Here is a 17,560-nt window from a genome sequence, read left to right on the forward strand (position 1 = left end):
TCCTCTATGACCCACCTTCCAGAATATTGGAAATAAAAGCAAAAATAAACAAATGGGACCTAATTAACCTTAAAAGCTTCTGTACATCAAAGGAAACTATTAGCAAGGTGAAAAGACAGCCTTCAGAATGGGAGAAAATAATAGCAAATGAAGCAACTGACAAACAACTAATCTCAAAAATATACAAGCAACTCCTACAGCTCAACTCCAGAAAAATAAATGACCCAATCAAAAAATGGGCCAAAGAACTAAATAGACATTTCTCCAAAGAAGACATACAGATGGCTAACAAACACATGAAAAGATGCTCAACATTACTCATTATCAGAGAAATGCAAATCAAAACCACTATGAGGTACCATTTCACACCAGTCAGAATGGCTGCGATCCAAAAGTCTACAAGCAATAAATGCTGGAGAGGGTGTGGAGAAAAGGGAACCCTCTTACACTGTTGGTGGGAATGCAAACTAGTACAGCCACTATGGAGAACAGTGTGGAGATTCCTTAAAAAACTGGAAATAGAACTGCCTTATGATCCAGCAGTCCCACTGCTGGGCATACACACTGAGGAAGCCAGAAGGGAAAGAGACACGTGTACCCCAATGTTCATCGCAGCACTGTTTATAATAGCCAGGACATGGAAGCAACCTAGATGTCCATCAGCAGATGAATGGATAAGAAAGCTGTGGTACATATACACAATGGAGTATTACTCAGCCATTAAAAAGAATACATTTGAATCATTTCTAATGAGGTGGATGAAACTGGAGCCTATTATACAGAGTGAAGTAAGCCAGAAAGAAAAACACCAATACAGTATACTAACGCATATATATGGAATTTAGAAAGATGGTAACAATAACCCTGTGTACGAGACAGCAAAAGAGATACTGATGTATAGAACAGTCTTATGGACTCTGTGGGAGAGGGAGAGGGTAGGAAGATTTGGGAGAATGGCATTGAAACATGTAAAATATCATGTATGAAACGAGTTGCCAGTCCAGGTTCGATGCACAATACTGGATGCTTGGGGCTAGTGCACTGGGATGACCCAGAGGGATGGTATGGGGAGGGAGGGGGGAGGAGGGTTCAGGATGGGGAACACATGTATACCTGTGGCGGATTCATTTTGATATTTGGCAAAGCTAATACAATTATGTAAAGTTTAAAAATAAAATAAAATTTAAAAAAAATAAATAAGATGTCATACAAAGGCCTGTGTACTTCCAAATACCTGATCATTATTGGCTTTCAACAACAACTAAAAAATATATAGCCTGATAAAAGGAAAGAAGAAATAGTCTGAAGAGACAAAGCAAGTGTCACAAGCAGATTCAGGTATAGTAGAGATATGAAATTATCAGACTGAGAATTTAAAATAGATCGATATGCTAAGGGCTCTAGTGGAAAAGGTGGACAACTTGCAAGAACAGATGGATAATGTAAACAGAGAGATAGAAACCCTTAGAAAGAATATAAAGGAAATAGTAGAATAAGAAACTGCAAAGAAATAAAGAATATATTTAATGGACCTATCAGATGATTGGAAAGGGCTGGGATTAGAACCAAAGAGTTTGTAGATTTATCAGTAGAAACCCCCCCCCCAAACTGAAATGTAGAGAAAAAATTAATAAAACATAGAATAGAATATCTTCCAATCACTGTGGGACAATTACAAAAGGTATAACATGTATAATGGGAATACACAAAGCAAAGAAAGAGAAAAGAAACAAAATTAATGAGAGGTTGTCACATCTAGGAAGTTCAGAAAACACCAAGCAATATAAATGTCAAAAGGAAAAAAAAACACACACACCTAGGCATATCATACTCAAATTCCAGAAAACCAAACACAAAGAAAATCTTGAAAAAAGTAGAGAATAAAAACACCCTACCTAACATGTATATTATCATATGTGAAACGGATCGCCAGTCCAGGCTTGATGCATGATACAGGGTGCTCGGACTGGTGCCCTGGGATGACCCAGAGGGATGGGATGGGGAGGGAGGTGGGAGGGGGGTTCAGGATGGGGAACACATATACACCCGTGGCAAATTCATGTCAATATATGGCAAAACCAATACAATATTGTAAAGTAATCAGCCTCCAAAAAAATCAATTAATTAAAAAAAAAAAAAAAAAAAAACACCTTACCTAGAGAGGAACACAGGTGGTCCCTGCAGGGAGTCTTGCTCTATATGCCAGTCTGAGTCTTGCCAGAAGCCTGACCGAATGGCAAGGCCATTAGCCACATCCACGGTTCAGTGAAGATACAGCAAGCCTTCTTGTTGAAGTGACCTGGACAGACATCCACACTGCATGAGGCTCTGCCCGTTGCAATGAGCATCCCTCGCCACACTCAGTAAGGGAAAGGGCGGTCTCAGATTCAATGGCAGCTGTGCCCCATTCCTGCTTGTTTGTAGTTGACTGGGAGGAGCCATCAGGTGTGCTGATCAGGCCCACTTATGGTCCAGGACAGGGGTCCCCAATCCCCGGGATCTAATGCCTGATGATCTAAGTGGAGCTGATGTCATGATAATAAAAACGAAGTGCAAAATAAATGTAACCTGCTTGAATCGTCCTGAAACCACCATGACCCCACCCCATCCATGGAAAATTCTCTTCCACGAAACTGGTTCTGGTGCTAAAAAAAGATTGGGATTGGTGATCCAGGAGGTCTTTGTACCTGGACCCTCACAGGGCCAGTGGAAGCAGTGGCTCTTTGGGCAATGTGCCAGGGAGCCAAAGAGACACCCCTGAGAACCTTTCAGGGAGTTGTGAGACCCCATCTGCTCTGCATTTTGCTCATTCCTGTAGGTACCATTTCTATGTAAGATTCCTGAACCACCTCGATCAGGTGAGTTGAGACATCTGCTTGGATCCATGCCACGACTGGAATTTATGATCTTAAGATTACTAAGGGGCTTCTCTGGTGGTCCAGTGGTTAAGAATCCACTTTCCAATGCAGGGGATGCAGCTTTGATCTCTGGTCAGGGAACTAAGATCCTACATGGCTCGGAGCTACTTAGCTACATGCACCCACAACTACAGAGCCTGTGTGCCTTTATGAATTATCCCACATGCCGCAACTAAGACCTGACATAGCCAAATAAATAAGTAAATATTTTTTAAAAGATTACTTCACAGCCATGAATCATGTGCACAGTATCCACCAAGGGCCAATAAGAGGCCAGTAACTGTCCTGAGCTGACTAAGACACTGGGGCTCCCTGGTTCATCTCCAGATTCACCAGCAAAGGTGAAATCCAGGGCCAACACCATGCAGACTCTAGTGGGACTCTGTCAGGTACCTCATAATCTGCTTCCTGACCCCAGATTAGAGTTCCTTAGCGGGGATAGCCCATGAATCTCCCTTGAGGCCCCGGGATTGAGTGAGTAGACCCAGAGATGTCTTTGGGAAAGTCCTTGCCCAGATGGTCCAGAAGAGGGCACCTGAATAACATTTGTATGTTATTCTTTCCGTTGGTCTGTGCTGTGCTGAGTTGCTCAGTCCGGCCCTTTCCGAGCCCCCCAGGCACCTCTGTCCATGGGGATTCTCCAGGCTAGAATACTGGAGTGGGTTGCCATGCCCTCCTCCAGCAGATCTTCCCAACCAGGGATCGAACCCAGCCTCCCACATTGAAGACGGATTCTTTACCATCTGAGCCACCAGGGAAGCCCATGAATATTGGTATGGGTGGCCTATCCCTTCTCCAGGTTATCTTCCTGATCTAGAAATCGGTCTTGGGTCTCCTGCACTGCAGGTGGATTTCTTTTACCAACTGAGCTACCAGGGAAGACCCAACCTTTGCCACTTCTTCAGGAACTTTTGTCTTTTCATTCTGTGGCCAGGAAGAGGGGAAAATTCTGGTTTGGGGCCTGCTGTGGCACCAGAGGTTCATAGCAGTTGATCTGATGGGTTATGTGGGATTCAGGCAAGTGAGCAGAACTGAGGCCCGTCTCCAGCATCAGCAGTATTCATAGCTCTGGAGTGCGTGTGCTCATCAGTGAGGGGCCATGCAAATCCTCCTTCTTTCTTGGCTGCCTGGCATTGACCCTAGTGAGGGAGAGCTCAAGACACATCGGTCCTTGTGGCACTGAGAAAATTCTCCCCGCTTCTGGGAAGCAGTGGGCTCTTTTTATCCCTCTACTTCTTTGTTCTGTCTGCTGTATTAGTGTCTTCATCATCTTCGTGGTAGCAAATGTTTATTGAACACCTACAGCTTGCCAGGTTTTCTTCTGAGTGCTCCACGTGAATCTCTTCATCTTATTTTCAGCTCTATGAACTAACTACTATTAAGATCCCGTTGTACGGATGAGGTTCAGAAAGCTGAAACAGTCTGTTCAAAGTCACAGAGCCAGTCCATTGCAGAGCTCTGATTTGATTCTGAGTCCACAGTTTGTCTTCTTCCTATGAAGCCAGCTGCCTCTCACACTTCCTCCTCCCCACCCACATGCCTCTCCCTCTCCAGGTCGGCTCAGCGGCATAGTCTCTGTGTGGGTCCTGGGTTTGCGTGCTGTCCTCCAGGCAGTGAGCTCAGAGATGGCACTTAGCCAAGCACTTCCCTTTCTTTGTTGGGACGGAGACATTGTCTTAACAGGAGAAACCAGCCACTCCATATACAAGCACCATGGTTAAGGGCAGGGGCTCCAAACCTTGGAGATTTCATAGACTAGTAATATTAGTAAAATAAAACTGGGTTTGGACAGAAGTCATAATCTTTTCATTTTACCAATTAAGACCTTGTCATTCTCCTCTTCCTACTAATATTAATAGAGAAATAATATCTAAAGCTTATAGAGAAAGATTACCATGTACCATATACTATTCTCAATCTTTCAATGAATTTCCTGATATTATCCTCACAAAAATCATATCCAGTAGGCATTGTCATTTTCCCCATTTTGGAGGCAAGGAAATTGACAAAAAGAAACGTTTTGTAACTTACTCCTGACTCTGCTGAAAACCATTATAGTTTATTGTCTCTCATCTGTGTTTGATAAAAGATATTTTTAAAAGAAACCATCAAAGGACTTCCCTGGTGGTCCAATGGTTAAGACTCTGCACTTCCACTGCAGGGGGCCTGGATTCGAATCCTGGTTGGAGAGCAAAGATCCTGAGTGCCACACGGTGTGGCCAAAAAAAGATAAGAAAAGAAAAAAAAAAATAAACCATCAAGCACAGCCAGAGTCCCTGATCTCAGAATTTAGGAATAACCAACTAAAAGCACAGATGGTTCAGGGTTTGTCTTGGGCAAAGCAAATGCTGTCTCTCTCTCTCTCTCTCTTTTTGCAGTTTAATGTGAAAGTACTAATATGTGCTTTGAGAAGTAAACGTCTAGATAAATACTGAGACCTTAACCCAGTGACTGGCACATAAGAATACAGTACATACCAGCTGCGACGTTTATCATTGTAATTCCTTGTGGCACAACCCTGCAAACCAACCTCTTGCTGGGAGGAAACTGACCAAGGCAACTCTAGACTCTTCCTGTTACTGAGGTCAGGTAAGTTTCTGTAACTGACGACACCCTCCTTCCCTCAGCTGTCTCCAATTTCCCCTCCTTGAATGAACTGAAGCAGAGGAGTTTTACTTCCCATTGATTGATATTGCTGTTGCCATCAGTTCTGTTTAATTGCTCAGTCGAGTCGGACTCGTTGCAATTCATGGACTGCCGTAACCGGGCTTCCCTGTCCATCAAGAACTCCTGGGGCTTGCTCAAATTCATGTCCATCAAGTCGGTGATGTCCCCTTCTCCTCCTGCCTTCAATCTTTCCCAGCATCAGGGTCTTTCCAATGAGTCAGTTCTTCCCATCGGGTGGCCAAAGTATTGGAGCCTCAGCTTCAGCATCAGTCCTTCCAATGAATATTGAGGACCGATTTCCTTTAAGATTGACTGGTTTGACTTCTTTGCTGTCCAAGGGATTCTCAAGAGTCTTCAACACCACAGTTCAAAAGCATCAATTCTTCAGTACTCAGCTTTCTTTACAGGCCAACTCTCACATCCACATATGACTACTGGAAAAACCAGAGCTTTGACTAGATAGGTTAGGCAGCAAAGTAATGTCTCTGCTTTTTAATATGCTGTCTAGGTTGGTCAGCGCTTTTCTTCCAAGGAGGAAGCGTCTTTTAATTTCATGGCTGAAGTCACCATCTGCAGTGATTTTGGAGCCCCAAAAGATAAGTTTGTTACTGTTTCCATTGTTTCCCCATCTATTTGCCATGAAGTGATGGCATGCTCTTCCTTTTTTGATTGTTGAGTTTTAAGCCCGCTTTTTCACTCTCCTCTTTCACTTTCATCAAGAATCTCTTTAGTTCCTCTTCACTTTCAGCCATAGGGGTGGTATCATCTGCATATCTGAGGTTATTGAAATTTCTCCTGGCAGTCTTGATTCCAGCTTATGATTCATCCAGCCTGGCATTTCGCATGATGTACTCTGCATATAAGTGAAATAAACAGGGTGACAATCTACTCGTTTCCCAATTTGGAACCAGTTCATTTTTCCATGTCTGGTTCTAACTGTTGCTTCTTGATCTGCCTACAGATGTCTCAGGAAGCAGGTAAGGTGGTCTGATATTCCCATCTCTCGAAGAATTTCCCCCAGTTTGATGTGATCCACACAGTCAAAGGCTTTGGCGTAGCCAATAAAACAGAAGTAGATGCTTGTTTGGAATCTGCTTGATTTTTCTATGATCCCACGGATGTCAGCAATTTGATCTCTAGTTCCTCTGCCTTTTCTAAATCCAGCATGAACATCTGGAGGTTCTCAGTTCACATACTGTTGAAGCCTAACTTGGGGAATTTTGAGAAATACATTGCTAGCATGTGAGATGAGTGCAACTGAGTGGTAGCTGGAACATTCTTTTGCGTTGCCTTTCTTTGAGATTGGAATGAAAACTGACCTGTTCCAGTCCTGTGGCCACTGCTGAGTTTTCCTAATTTGCTGGTGCATTGAGTGCAGCACTTTCACAGCATCATCTTCAGGATTTGAAATAGCTCAGCTGTTGCCATAGCAGCACTCAAACTTTCCATCTGAAAACCCTAGGAAACAGGGAGTCATAAACTTCTTCTGAGGCTTCTGCTGCAGCTGCTTGCAGGTTGGATGGCCACTCAGGTATTTATTTATTTATTTTTCATTGAAGGATAATTGCTTAACAGGATTCTGTTGGTTTCTGCCCAACATCAACATGAATAAGCCATAGGTGTACATATGTCCCCTCCCTCTTGAATCTCCTTCCCACTTCCCTCCCCATCCCACCCCTCTAGGTTGTTATAATGCCCCTGTTTGAGTTCCCTGAGTCATACAGCAAATTCCCAATGGCTATCTATTTTACATATGGTAATATATGGTTCCATGTTCCTCTCTGTATGCATCATGCCTTCACTAAAGTATTGAGGGTTAGTAAGAGAGGGCTCCTCAAAAGTCATCTGCAGTGGTTCTCCCCATTCATCACCCAGACCCCAAATTGACCATGCTCTTGACCTTTCACACCCATTCTGCCAAACAGACTCTCATCAGGAAGGTAAAGGGAGAAAAGGAACTAGGAAAGGACAGGGTGTGCTGCTGTGCTAAGTCGATTCAGTCGTGTCCAACTCTCTGTGACGCCATGGAGTGTAGCCCAGTAGGTTCCTCTGTCCATGGGATTCTCCAGGCAAGAATATTGGAGTGGGTTGCCATGCCTTCCTCCAGGGCATCTTCCTTAGCCAGGGATGGAACCCCAGTCTCTTATGTCTCTGGGAGAGTTCTTTACCCCTAGCGCCACCTGGGAAAGGCCCTTAGGAGAGAGGATCAAGAATGATTTCTCTCACTCATATGTGAGAATAAAATCCCAGCCTTTTCCTTCTCATGTTGGAGCACAGGGCTCCAGGAGGGGGTTCTAAATAGGACCTTTCCATAAATAAACACCCTGCCTCATTGGCTTGGCCTTGGAAGTCTTGGATTTGGCTACAAGTGAATTCATCAAAAGCCATCCTTTTACCAAAAGTCAAGACACAATGACCAAATGAACAAGTGGGTCATTCTTTGAAGGATTAAGTTACTATATGTGACTAATGTGCCACAGCTTACCAAACTTACTGACTTACCAAAAACTTTATTGTTGTTTTATATATTTATTTCAACTTGCTACATAACATACAAAAATGCACATATTTAATGTATATATTTTTACAAGTTTGGATATATGTACTGGAGAAGACAATGGCACCCCACTCCAGTACTCTTTCCTGGAAAACCCCATGGAGCCTGGTAGGCTGCAGTCCATGGGGTCTCTAAGAGTCGGACACGACTGAGCGACTTCACTTTCACTTTTCACTTTCGTGCATTGGAGAAGGAAATGGCAACCCACTCCAGTGTTCTTGCCTAGAGGATCTCAGAGACGGGGGAGCCTGGTGGGCTGCTGTCTATGGGGTCACACAGCTTTGGACATGACTGAAGAGTCTTAGCAGCAGTAGCAGTAGGAGGATATATGTACAAAACAATGATACCATCACAATGTTCTTATTTGTTTGAAGAGAAGAAATAATCTGTTTAAAATATTCTACTTATTTATTTTTCCGCGCTGGGTCTTTGCTGTGGCAGGAGAGATCTTCCATTTCATTGCAGCGTGTAGGCTATTTAGTTGCAGCATGTGAACTCTTAGTTGCTGGGTGTGGCATCCAGCTCCTTGACCAGTGTTCCCACCCGGGCCCCCAGCATTGGGACAGCAGAGTCCCAGCCACTGAACCACCAGAGAAGTCCCAATGCTGTTATTTTTAAATCCAGAGTTTAATGGGATTCCTCTGGGCAAATTGGCATGGCCAAGGGCTGGAGAGAGCCAGTTCCATCGGGTTCTGGGCCTGGACACTCCCCCTCCCCATTCTTTAGTCCCTCCTTCCTCTGGGATAGGCAACTGGAGAAGACTCTCTTCCTCTGCCAGCAAATGATCCCCTCCTCCACCCCAACCCCCAGCTACAAGGGGAACTTGGCTGATGGCCTGCTCCTTCTCCTCACATACCCTTTCCTGGGTGGTTTCTACCTGGGAATTCCATTTGAAGAAGAAAGGCAAGGTCTTCCTGATTCTCTTAAATAATATGATTATCCTACATCAGTGCTCAGGGACCACTCCTGCTGGCTTGAGGCAGCACTCAACAAAGAGCCTTCTTTGCAGTATTAAATTAGCTGGAACCCAGGTTCTCCCCAGGATGTTGAAGGTGACAAAATATATCTGAAGGCCACATGATCAACTCTGAGCTGGGGAAGGAGGGCTAAGTTTTCCACCTCTGGGAGAGGGGAAAAGTCTCACACTGGCCTAGACAGAGTTTCCTCTTGCATTTCCTCTACAGAGCCAGGAACTCCCCCTGCTGCTGGAGTGGTTTCCATCTGCGCCCCCACCCCACCCCGCATATCCTCTGCAAAAGGGAAGGTGGTGAACAGAACTGGGAGAGAACCAGATGAACACCCAGCTCCCTCTCCTCCATAAAGCCCTATGAGCAGCCCCTGTAAAAGTGGCCCTTGGGGTCCTTGCCTCTGACCTCATCACCATGAATGTGGCTCAGGCCTGCCTTGGAACACACTCTCCTCCCTTGGAGACCCAAGCGACCCGTCTTGCACATCTAGGTGGTCCCAGTGGTGCAGGGTGGGGGAAGGACGGGTGTTGGAGATGAGGGTGGAAGCGAATGGATGGGTCTCGGTACACCCCTCCTGGGCACCTGGGAAACTTCAGAGATGTGTGTGGCTTACTGATGGTGACTGTGGAGCAGCAGTTTCCATCAGATGCACTAACCCCATGTGACACACAGAACAAATATGCAGAGAATTCACTACTTTATTGAAAACACAGAAAACGGGCCCTAAAATAGTGGGTCAGTGACTCAGCATGTGTATGTAAGACACATGGCAGGCACTTGGCGGGCCCTGTGTGCTTGATGCTGAGGTATCGGAACTTCAATCTGGCTCAAAGGCACTTTCGACAAAGCTGTCATGGAGACCATTCAAGAGGAAACGGGGCTACAGAAAGGCCACCGGTGGTAGGGGACCAGGCAAGGCCGTGAGGGCAGCCGGAGTGAATGGAGGCTGGTAGAATCCAGGGCAGAGGAGGCAGAAACAGAGGGGGTAAGGGCAGCATGGGCATCAAGGGTGGCACGGGTGGCATCAAGGGGGGCACGGGCGGCAAGGGCATCACGTCCAGGGGTATCGGCTCCAGAGGGACCCAGACCCAATCCGGCTCCTGAACGAGGACGGTGTTGCAGGGTCCACCCCTGTTGCTGACCACACGGTGGGCCGGGAGCAGGGGCGGCGCATCTCTGAACCTCAGTGCTCTCTGATATTTCCTCCACTTGGCCCTTCTATGATTAAACCACACCTCCAGTCAGAGAGAAAAAGGGGGCTGGGTTAGTACATGGACCAGTTAATGTCAGACAGGAAAAAACGGAGCAGGGAAATCTTGGTGACTTGAAGATGGGAAACTACACCAGGAGAAGAAGCTATTTCCTTCTGGTTAAAATTTTTTAGGACATTTACTTAAAGGCCGTCCCATCAGCCCCCCTACCCCCCACCCCCAGCAAGTGAGCACTGATGATGTGCCTGGCTCTGGACTGGCTTCTCGCCTTGTCTCTCCTCCCACCTATTACTATTCGTGCCACTAACGCCACTCACTAGGCAGGCGCACCTTCGTGGTGGGGGAAGTTGAGCACATGATAAAGTGGGTGCCTTTTAAAATCATACTGAGAGGAACGGGACCCATTTTGAATGACCCATCTTTGGTGCACAGTAAATAATCAATAGGCATGGGCTGGGTTTGTAAATAAAAGCTGTCCTCAGGGACTGCTGTGACGGTTATAGAGACGGAGCTGGTGTTGCCAGTGAGGTTTGGTCGTGGGGGCCCAGGGACTCTGTGGCTCGTCTGCTGACACCAGTGGAGTGCAAGCCCTGGACACAGCCTCAGTACCAGACTGCAGATCACAGAGGTTTAGACTGCTGCTGCTTAGTGCCTTCAGTCCGTCCGACTCTGGGCGACCCTATGGACTGCAGCCTGCCAGGCTCTTCTGTCCGTGAAACAAACTCGGCCCAAATTGACTAACATTCTTAAAATCTCGGCCAGCCAAGAGATGGCGGAGAGGACGCAACCACTGTTGCCTTTCTCAGCTCTGCACTCTCCACCCTGCCCCGCCCTCCAAATTTGCCCAGGCTCAGGACCCAGTCAGCTCCCTCTGCTCTGGGTGCGGCTGCAGGACCTTGGACCAGAGTCTCTCGTGCCCAGCACAGCCCTGCTCTCTAGGCGCTGCCTCTCAACCAGGAGAGCCTCATTGTCCCCTCAGGATTAAGGCAAGAGCATGCAACCTGCACATTAGGAAGAGAATTGATAAACACGTTGGTCAGGATTCACAAAATGGCTCCTACCGAAAAATGAGCCAACTTTCAACAACTGAAAGAAAAACCTGTGCTGTGGGTGCCACTGCTCCCTCAGCATCCCACTTGTTGGAATTACATCATATTTAATGTTTTTGGATGTTTTCACTCTGCAAATTTTACATGAAACCAAAGGCCTCCTCTCTCTATCGCCTCATTTTTCCTCTCCCATCTTAGTATCTGGGCCCTTCTGATGCATGAATAGGTAGTCTTAAGGAGCCACATTAATAAAGCTCACTTTGGAGGTGGGGGGATAGAGTGTACCAGGGATCAAATCTGCATAAAGATAAGCAAAATGCAAAACTGGCTAACTGAAGTGCTGGCGGCTACTACTTCCATATTCCCAGTACTGCTTTCATAGAGTAACTCTTGCTGTATGTGAAAACAAGGGGAGGTGTGCATTAAATATTTCTTTGGGAAATTCGTGCCATAGAATTTGGAAATAGATGGGAACATTCTCTCTTTTCCCTTATTTGTTTCCTGTGGGTCCTGTTCCCCTTCAGAACTCCACTAAGAGACGACTATGTAAACCCTGGAGAAGCATGTCACCAGGTTTTCTCTCCCAGTGAGCTTGCTTTGCCTTCATGAGAGACCACAGGCCCGGGCATCTCAAGCCCTGGCCAGACCTGACTGTGAGCCCAATCCCTGGCCTTAGGCTCCCAGCCTTGCTTAGCAGACCCCCCACCCCCATCCCCACCCCCACCCACACCCCCATCCAACCAGGTCTGCAGCCCGCGTCCATCACTGCCCTCACACAGGGGCTCGGCAGCAAAGCACATAATAAAACCCTCCAGATTTTTCTTCTTTCTTTTCTTAATTTTCTACTTTAAAAAAATATTCCCTTGATACAACTTACTCTGTTCAAAGAACAAATATTCACTTTCTGTGCCTGGAGGTACCAAGTAGTCATTACCATCTAAGTAAATGGGCAAGTACTTCAAATTAACACAAGTAAGCTACTGGCTGAGAGCCATGAACCATGGACCATCAGGGAGACATTCTTCAAAACCAATCCCTGAAAATAATATGAAATGGGCAGAAAAAAATCCTTACACATTAGAAATTGCTCAAAATAATATTCACTCATACATCGGGTAGTTTCATAATGTTGCATATATGCAGTATCTCCAATAAATATATTAATAGTGCCCAATTTTCTCAAACTCAACTTTAAAAAATATGTATATATATATTTAGACAAATTCCTAAGGGTTGCAAACCTTTCCTTCATCTCCATCATAATGTACAACCTACTATGTTAGCAATGTTTTCAGGCTGCACTTCAAACAATTTGAGAAAATTAAAATTTACAGCTGAAACTCTACACTGTTGTGAGTGTGAGTATGTGTGTGCTCAGTTGTGTCTGACTCTTTGCAACCCCACAGAGCCTGCCAGGCTCCTCTGTCCACGGTATTTTCCAGGCAAGAATACTGAAGCAGGTTGCCATTTCCTACTCCAGGAGGTCTTCCTAAAATAGGGATGGACCCCACGTCTCTTGTGTCTCCTGCGTTGCTCTACCAAACACACAAAAACAACAGCAGGAGGATCGGGCACTTGGAATTTTAAATCATGCCCCTCCCCATCAGTCTCAGCTAAACTAAACGTACATTTGTTGCTCATATGTTGCGTCCTGAGGTGAATTATTCCCTTGCCCAAATGGCTGAATACTTGAAAATTCACTCCTTGCCGAAAGAGCTGATGCCTGGCTTAAATATTTTAAATAATTTACTATACTTGGACCCCTTGCATGCTTAGTCGCTCAGTCGTGTCTGACGCTTTGTGACCCCATGGACTGTAGCACACCAGGCTCCTCTGTCCATGGGGATTCTCCAGGCAAGAATATTGGAGTGAGTTGCCACTCAAGGGGTGGACCCCCTTAAAACCCAGCTATTTGGTGCATTAATTTGAATAATTCCCAAGTCAGACTCAGTCCCAACATGAGTCCACAGAGAATTGCCCCCTAAAGGATATCAGTGTTAGAAAGAGTTTACTTTACTGAAGAGGTATCTATTCTGGCCCCAAAGTCCAGAAGTTCCAATCTTACTTTCCAAACATAGTGAAGGCTACAAAAACAAACCAATCTGAGAATGTCCAGGACAAGGTATCCAGTTCCCGAAGTGGGTTTTAGAATGGCTGTTATGCCAAACTGCTTTTTTCCAGTTTACTCACCTGCATTCTATCTTCAGTCACTCCCATGCATCTTGCAAGCTCCTGTCTGAGGGGGAAGAATTACAAATACTCAGCATTTGACATTATGCATGAAATGAAATATATGTTATACATTTCTCACTATTTAAAATATTTACTCAGAGAGTAGCCAAGATAACAGCATAAGAAAACTCTGAGCTTACTTCCTCCCTTGGGCACACCAAAATTACAACTATATACAGAGAAGCTATTGATAAGAATGACCTGAAAGATGAGCAGACAAGATCTTCCACAACTACAGATATGAAGAAGGAGACACGGTAAGATGGACAGGAAGGGTGGAGAAGGGGTATAGTCAAGACTCACACCCACAGGTCGGCAACCCATACGTGCTGGGCTTAGTCGCTCAGCTGTGTCCCACTCTTTGGGACGCCATGGACTGGAGCCCACCCGGCTTTCTCTGTCCATGGGGATTCTCCAGGCAAGAAAACTGGATTGGATTGCCAAGCCTTCCTCCAGGGGATCTTCCCAACCCAGGAGTCGAACCTAGGTCTCCTGTATTGCAGGTGGATTCTTAACCATCTGAGCCACCAGGCAACCAATATACAGGAGGATAGAAGGAAATGGTAACCCACTCCAGTATTCTTGCCTGGAGAATCCCATGGACGGAGAAGCCTGGTAGGCTACAGTCCATGGGGTCGCAAAGAGTCGGACATGACTGAGTGACTTCACTTACTTACTTAATTATAATTGAAGAGATTCACCACAAGAAGCAAGGAGTCTGAGCACACTAGATTTCCTAGCCTGGGGTCCTGAGCTGGGAAGATAAGCCCTCGGAACATTTGGCTTTGAAGGCCAGCAGGGCTTCCTTTCAGGAGACCCAGGAGCTGTGAGAAACTGAGACTCCACTCTGAAAGGGTGAACCCAAAATCTCACATGCTCCGGGACCCAGGGCAGAAGCAGTGATTTGAAAGGAGCCTCGATCAGACCTACCTGTTGATCTGGAGAATCTCCTGAAGAGGCAAGAAACAACTACAGCTTACCCTGGGGACACATATGCTGGCAGCAACCATTTTAAGGTGCTTGTTGGACCGTGAGCACTCTGCTGCTGGCAAGGGCCAGTTTGAAATCCTCCCTCTAGATTATTAGTACTGTGACCCAGCCCTCCCCCCAGTCTATTGGCACTAATCCTGGCACACCCCAAACCAAGCCGCTAGCCAGGCAGGGTCACAGCCTCACTCAGCAACAAGTCATTTGCCATAGGAGCTTCTGAGTCCCCAGTCACCCAAGAACCCACCAGAGGTCCCAGGACCCAGCCCCAAACACCGGTGGGCCAGCAGCCTATGCACTAGGCAATGCCTGGTAACCACCAGACCAGGGGTCCACCCATGGTACTCAGCCCACCACAATGGAAGGGCTCATGCAGCCCATATAGAAAGCACTCCTGGAGCATATAGCTCTGATGACCAGAGGAAGTGACAGAGTGTATTTAATGTGACCAAAGGGGGAAAATCTACAGCAAAGAATACTCTACCTGGAAAAGCTATCATTCAGAGTTGAAGAAGAGATAAAGACTTTTAGAGACAAGTAAAAGCTAAGTGTTCAACACCACAACATATGCTTTACAAGAAATGTTAAAGGAACTTCTCTAAGCAAAAAAGAAAAGGCTATTACCACAAATAAGAAAAGAATAAAAAGTAAAGTTATAAGCTTTTACACAGCAAAGGAAGCCATAAAGAAAACGAAAGTCCATAGGTTTACAAAATAGAACAAAGTATTCATGAATGATGCAATCGGCATGAGCTAAAATTTCAAAATATGCAAACAGCTCATACAACTCAATAACAACAACAAAAACAACCCAATCAAAAAAATGAGAAGACCTAAATAGACATTTCTCCAAAGAAGACATGTGTGCGTGTGTGGGCACATATGTGCTCTATCGTGTCCAACTCATTGTGAATGTATGGGACTGTAGCCTGTCAGGCTTCTCTGTGTGTGGAATTTCCAGGACAAGAATCCATGTGGTCACAAAGAGTTGGACACAAATGTGCACACACACACACACGTCTTCTTTGGAGAAATCTCTGTTTTGGTCTTCTGCCCCTTTTTTGATTGGGTTGGGTTTTTGTTGCTGTTATTATTAAGTTGTACGAGCTATTTCTGTAGTTCGGAAATTATGCCTAGACATTTTTTCAAAGAAGTCATATAGAGGGCCATCAAGCACATGAAAAGATTCTCAACACTGCTCATCCCACATCTGGGCATATATCTAGAAAAGAGCAAAATTCTAATTAAAAAAGATACACATACACCAATGTTCATAGTGGCACTGTTTACAACAGCTAAAACATGGAAGCACTCTAAGTGTTCATCAACAGATGAATGGATAAAGATGTGGTATGTATATACAATGGAATATTACTCAGCCATAAAAAGAAGGAAATTCTGCCATTTGTGACCATGTGGGTGCACCTGGATAGTGTTAGACAAAGTGAATTAATTCCAACAACGACAAACATTATAAGATACCTCTTACGTTCAGAATCAAAAAACAGTAAAATGAACTCTTTTACAAAACAGAAACAGATTCACAGAGGTAGAAAACAAATTTATGGTTACTGAGGAGAGGGAATAAATTGGGAGTATGGGATTAACAGATGCACACTACCATACATAAAATAGATAAAAAAGAAGGATTTCCTGCATAGCACAGGGAAGGTTATTCAGTATCTTATAATAAACTCTAATGGAAAAGAATTTGAAAGAGAATACATATACAAACATACGTGTATGTAAGCATAACCGAATACACTAGCTATATAAACCTCACGGTAACCACAAACCAAAAATCTATAATGGACTCACATACAACAAAAGAGAAAGGAATCCAAACATTACACTAAAGAAAGCCATCAAATCACAAAGGAAGAGAGCAAAGAAGAAGAAAAGAACAAAAAGAAAAGAATTAACAAAATGGCAGGAAATATATACCTACCAATAATTACTTTAAATATACATGGAATAAATACTTCAATTAAAAGACACAGACTGGCTGACTGGACACAGAAACAAATCCCACATACACGCTGCCTATAGGAGTCTCCCTTCAGATCTAAATACTCAGACAAAAAGTGAGAGGATGATTGAAAAAGGTATCCCATGCAAATGTAAATCAAAAGAAAGCTGGGGTAGCAACACTTGTATCAGATAAACTAGTCTTTCAAACAGAGACCATAACAAGAGAGAGACATTACATAACGAACATAGAATCAACTCAAGAAGATGTAACAACTGTAAATATATAGGCACCCAACATAAGAGCACCTAAAATATATACAGTACATACTAACAAACATAAAGGAGAAACTGACAGTAAACATGGTATTCAGGACTGTGACACCCCACTTACATCAACGGACAGATCATCCAGACAGAAAATCAATAAGGAAACACTGACCTCAAATGACATATTAGACTTAATGGACCGATAGAGCATCCCATCCAAAAGCAGCAAATACATGTTGACATTTTAGGAATGTCGACATTTTAGGAATCAGTGAACTAAGGTGGACTGGAATGGGTGAATTTAGCTTAGATGACCATTATATCTACTACTGTGGGCAGGAATCCCTTAAAAGAAAAGGAGTAGCCATCACAGTCAACAAAGGAGTCCGAAATGAAGTACGTGGATTAAATCTCAAAAACGACAGAATGATCTCTGTTCATTCCCAAGGCAAACCATTCAATATCACAGTAATCCAAGTCTATGCCCTGACCAGTAATACTGAAGAAGCTGAAGTTGAACGGTTCTATGAAGACCTACAAGACCTTCTAGAACTAACAGCCCAAAAAAGATGTCCTTTTCATTATAGGGGACTGGAATGCAAAAGTAGAAAGTCAAGAGATACCTGGAGTAACAGACAAATTTGGCCTTGGAGTACAGAATGAAACAGGGCAAAGGCTAACAGAGTTCTGCCAACAGAATGCACTGGTCATAGCAAACACCCTCTTCCAACAA

At 44.6% G+C, this 17,560-nt stretch overlaps 1 protein-coding gene across 1 annotated transcript; it reads right to left on the minus strand.

Moving 5' to 3' along the window:
• Positions 1–9,790: 9,790 nt before the first annotated feature.
• On the minus strand, positions 9,791–13,628 carry LOC113887743 (homeobox protein ESX1-like). Its single transcript, XM_027534943.1, has 2 exons — positions 13,561–13,628; positions 9,791–10,345 (listed from the first exon to the last, which is right to left on the minus strand). The coding sequence occupies exons 1-2, from the start codon at positions 13,585–13,587 to the stop codon at positions 9,962–9,964; spliced, it is 411 nt and encodes a 136-aa protein (XP_027390744.1). The 5' UTR covers positions 13,588–13,628; the 3' UTR covers positions 9,791–9,961.
• Between the last annotated feature and the right edge of the window lie 3,932 nt (positions 13,629–17,560).

This window comes from Bos indicus x Bos taurus, chromosome X (assembly GCF_003369695.1).
Source record: "Bos indicus x Bos taurus breed Angus x Brahman F1 hybrid chromosome X, Bos_hybrid_MaternalHap_v2.0, whole genome shotgun sequence".
Lineage (NCBI taxonomy): Eukaryota > Metazoa > Chordata > Mammalia > Artiodactyla > Bovidae > Bos > Bos indicus x Bos taurus.

Excerpts from the sequence above, each read along its gene's own strand:
- LOC113887743 (XM_027534943.1), bottom strand. The coding sequence starts at position 13,587 with ATGGGAGTGACTGAAGATAGAATGCAG. Across the intron at positions 10,346-13,560 it reads TGACTGAAGATAGAATGCAG|GTGTGGTTTAATCATAGAAG; the intron begins GTGAGTAAACTG and ends CTCTGACTGGAG.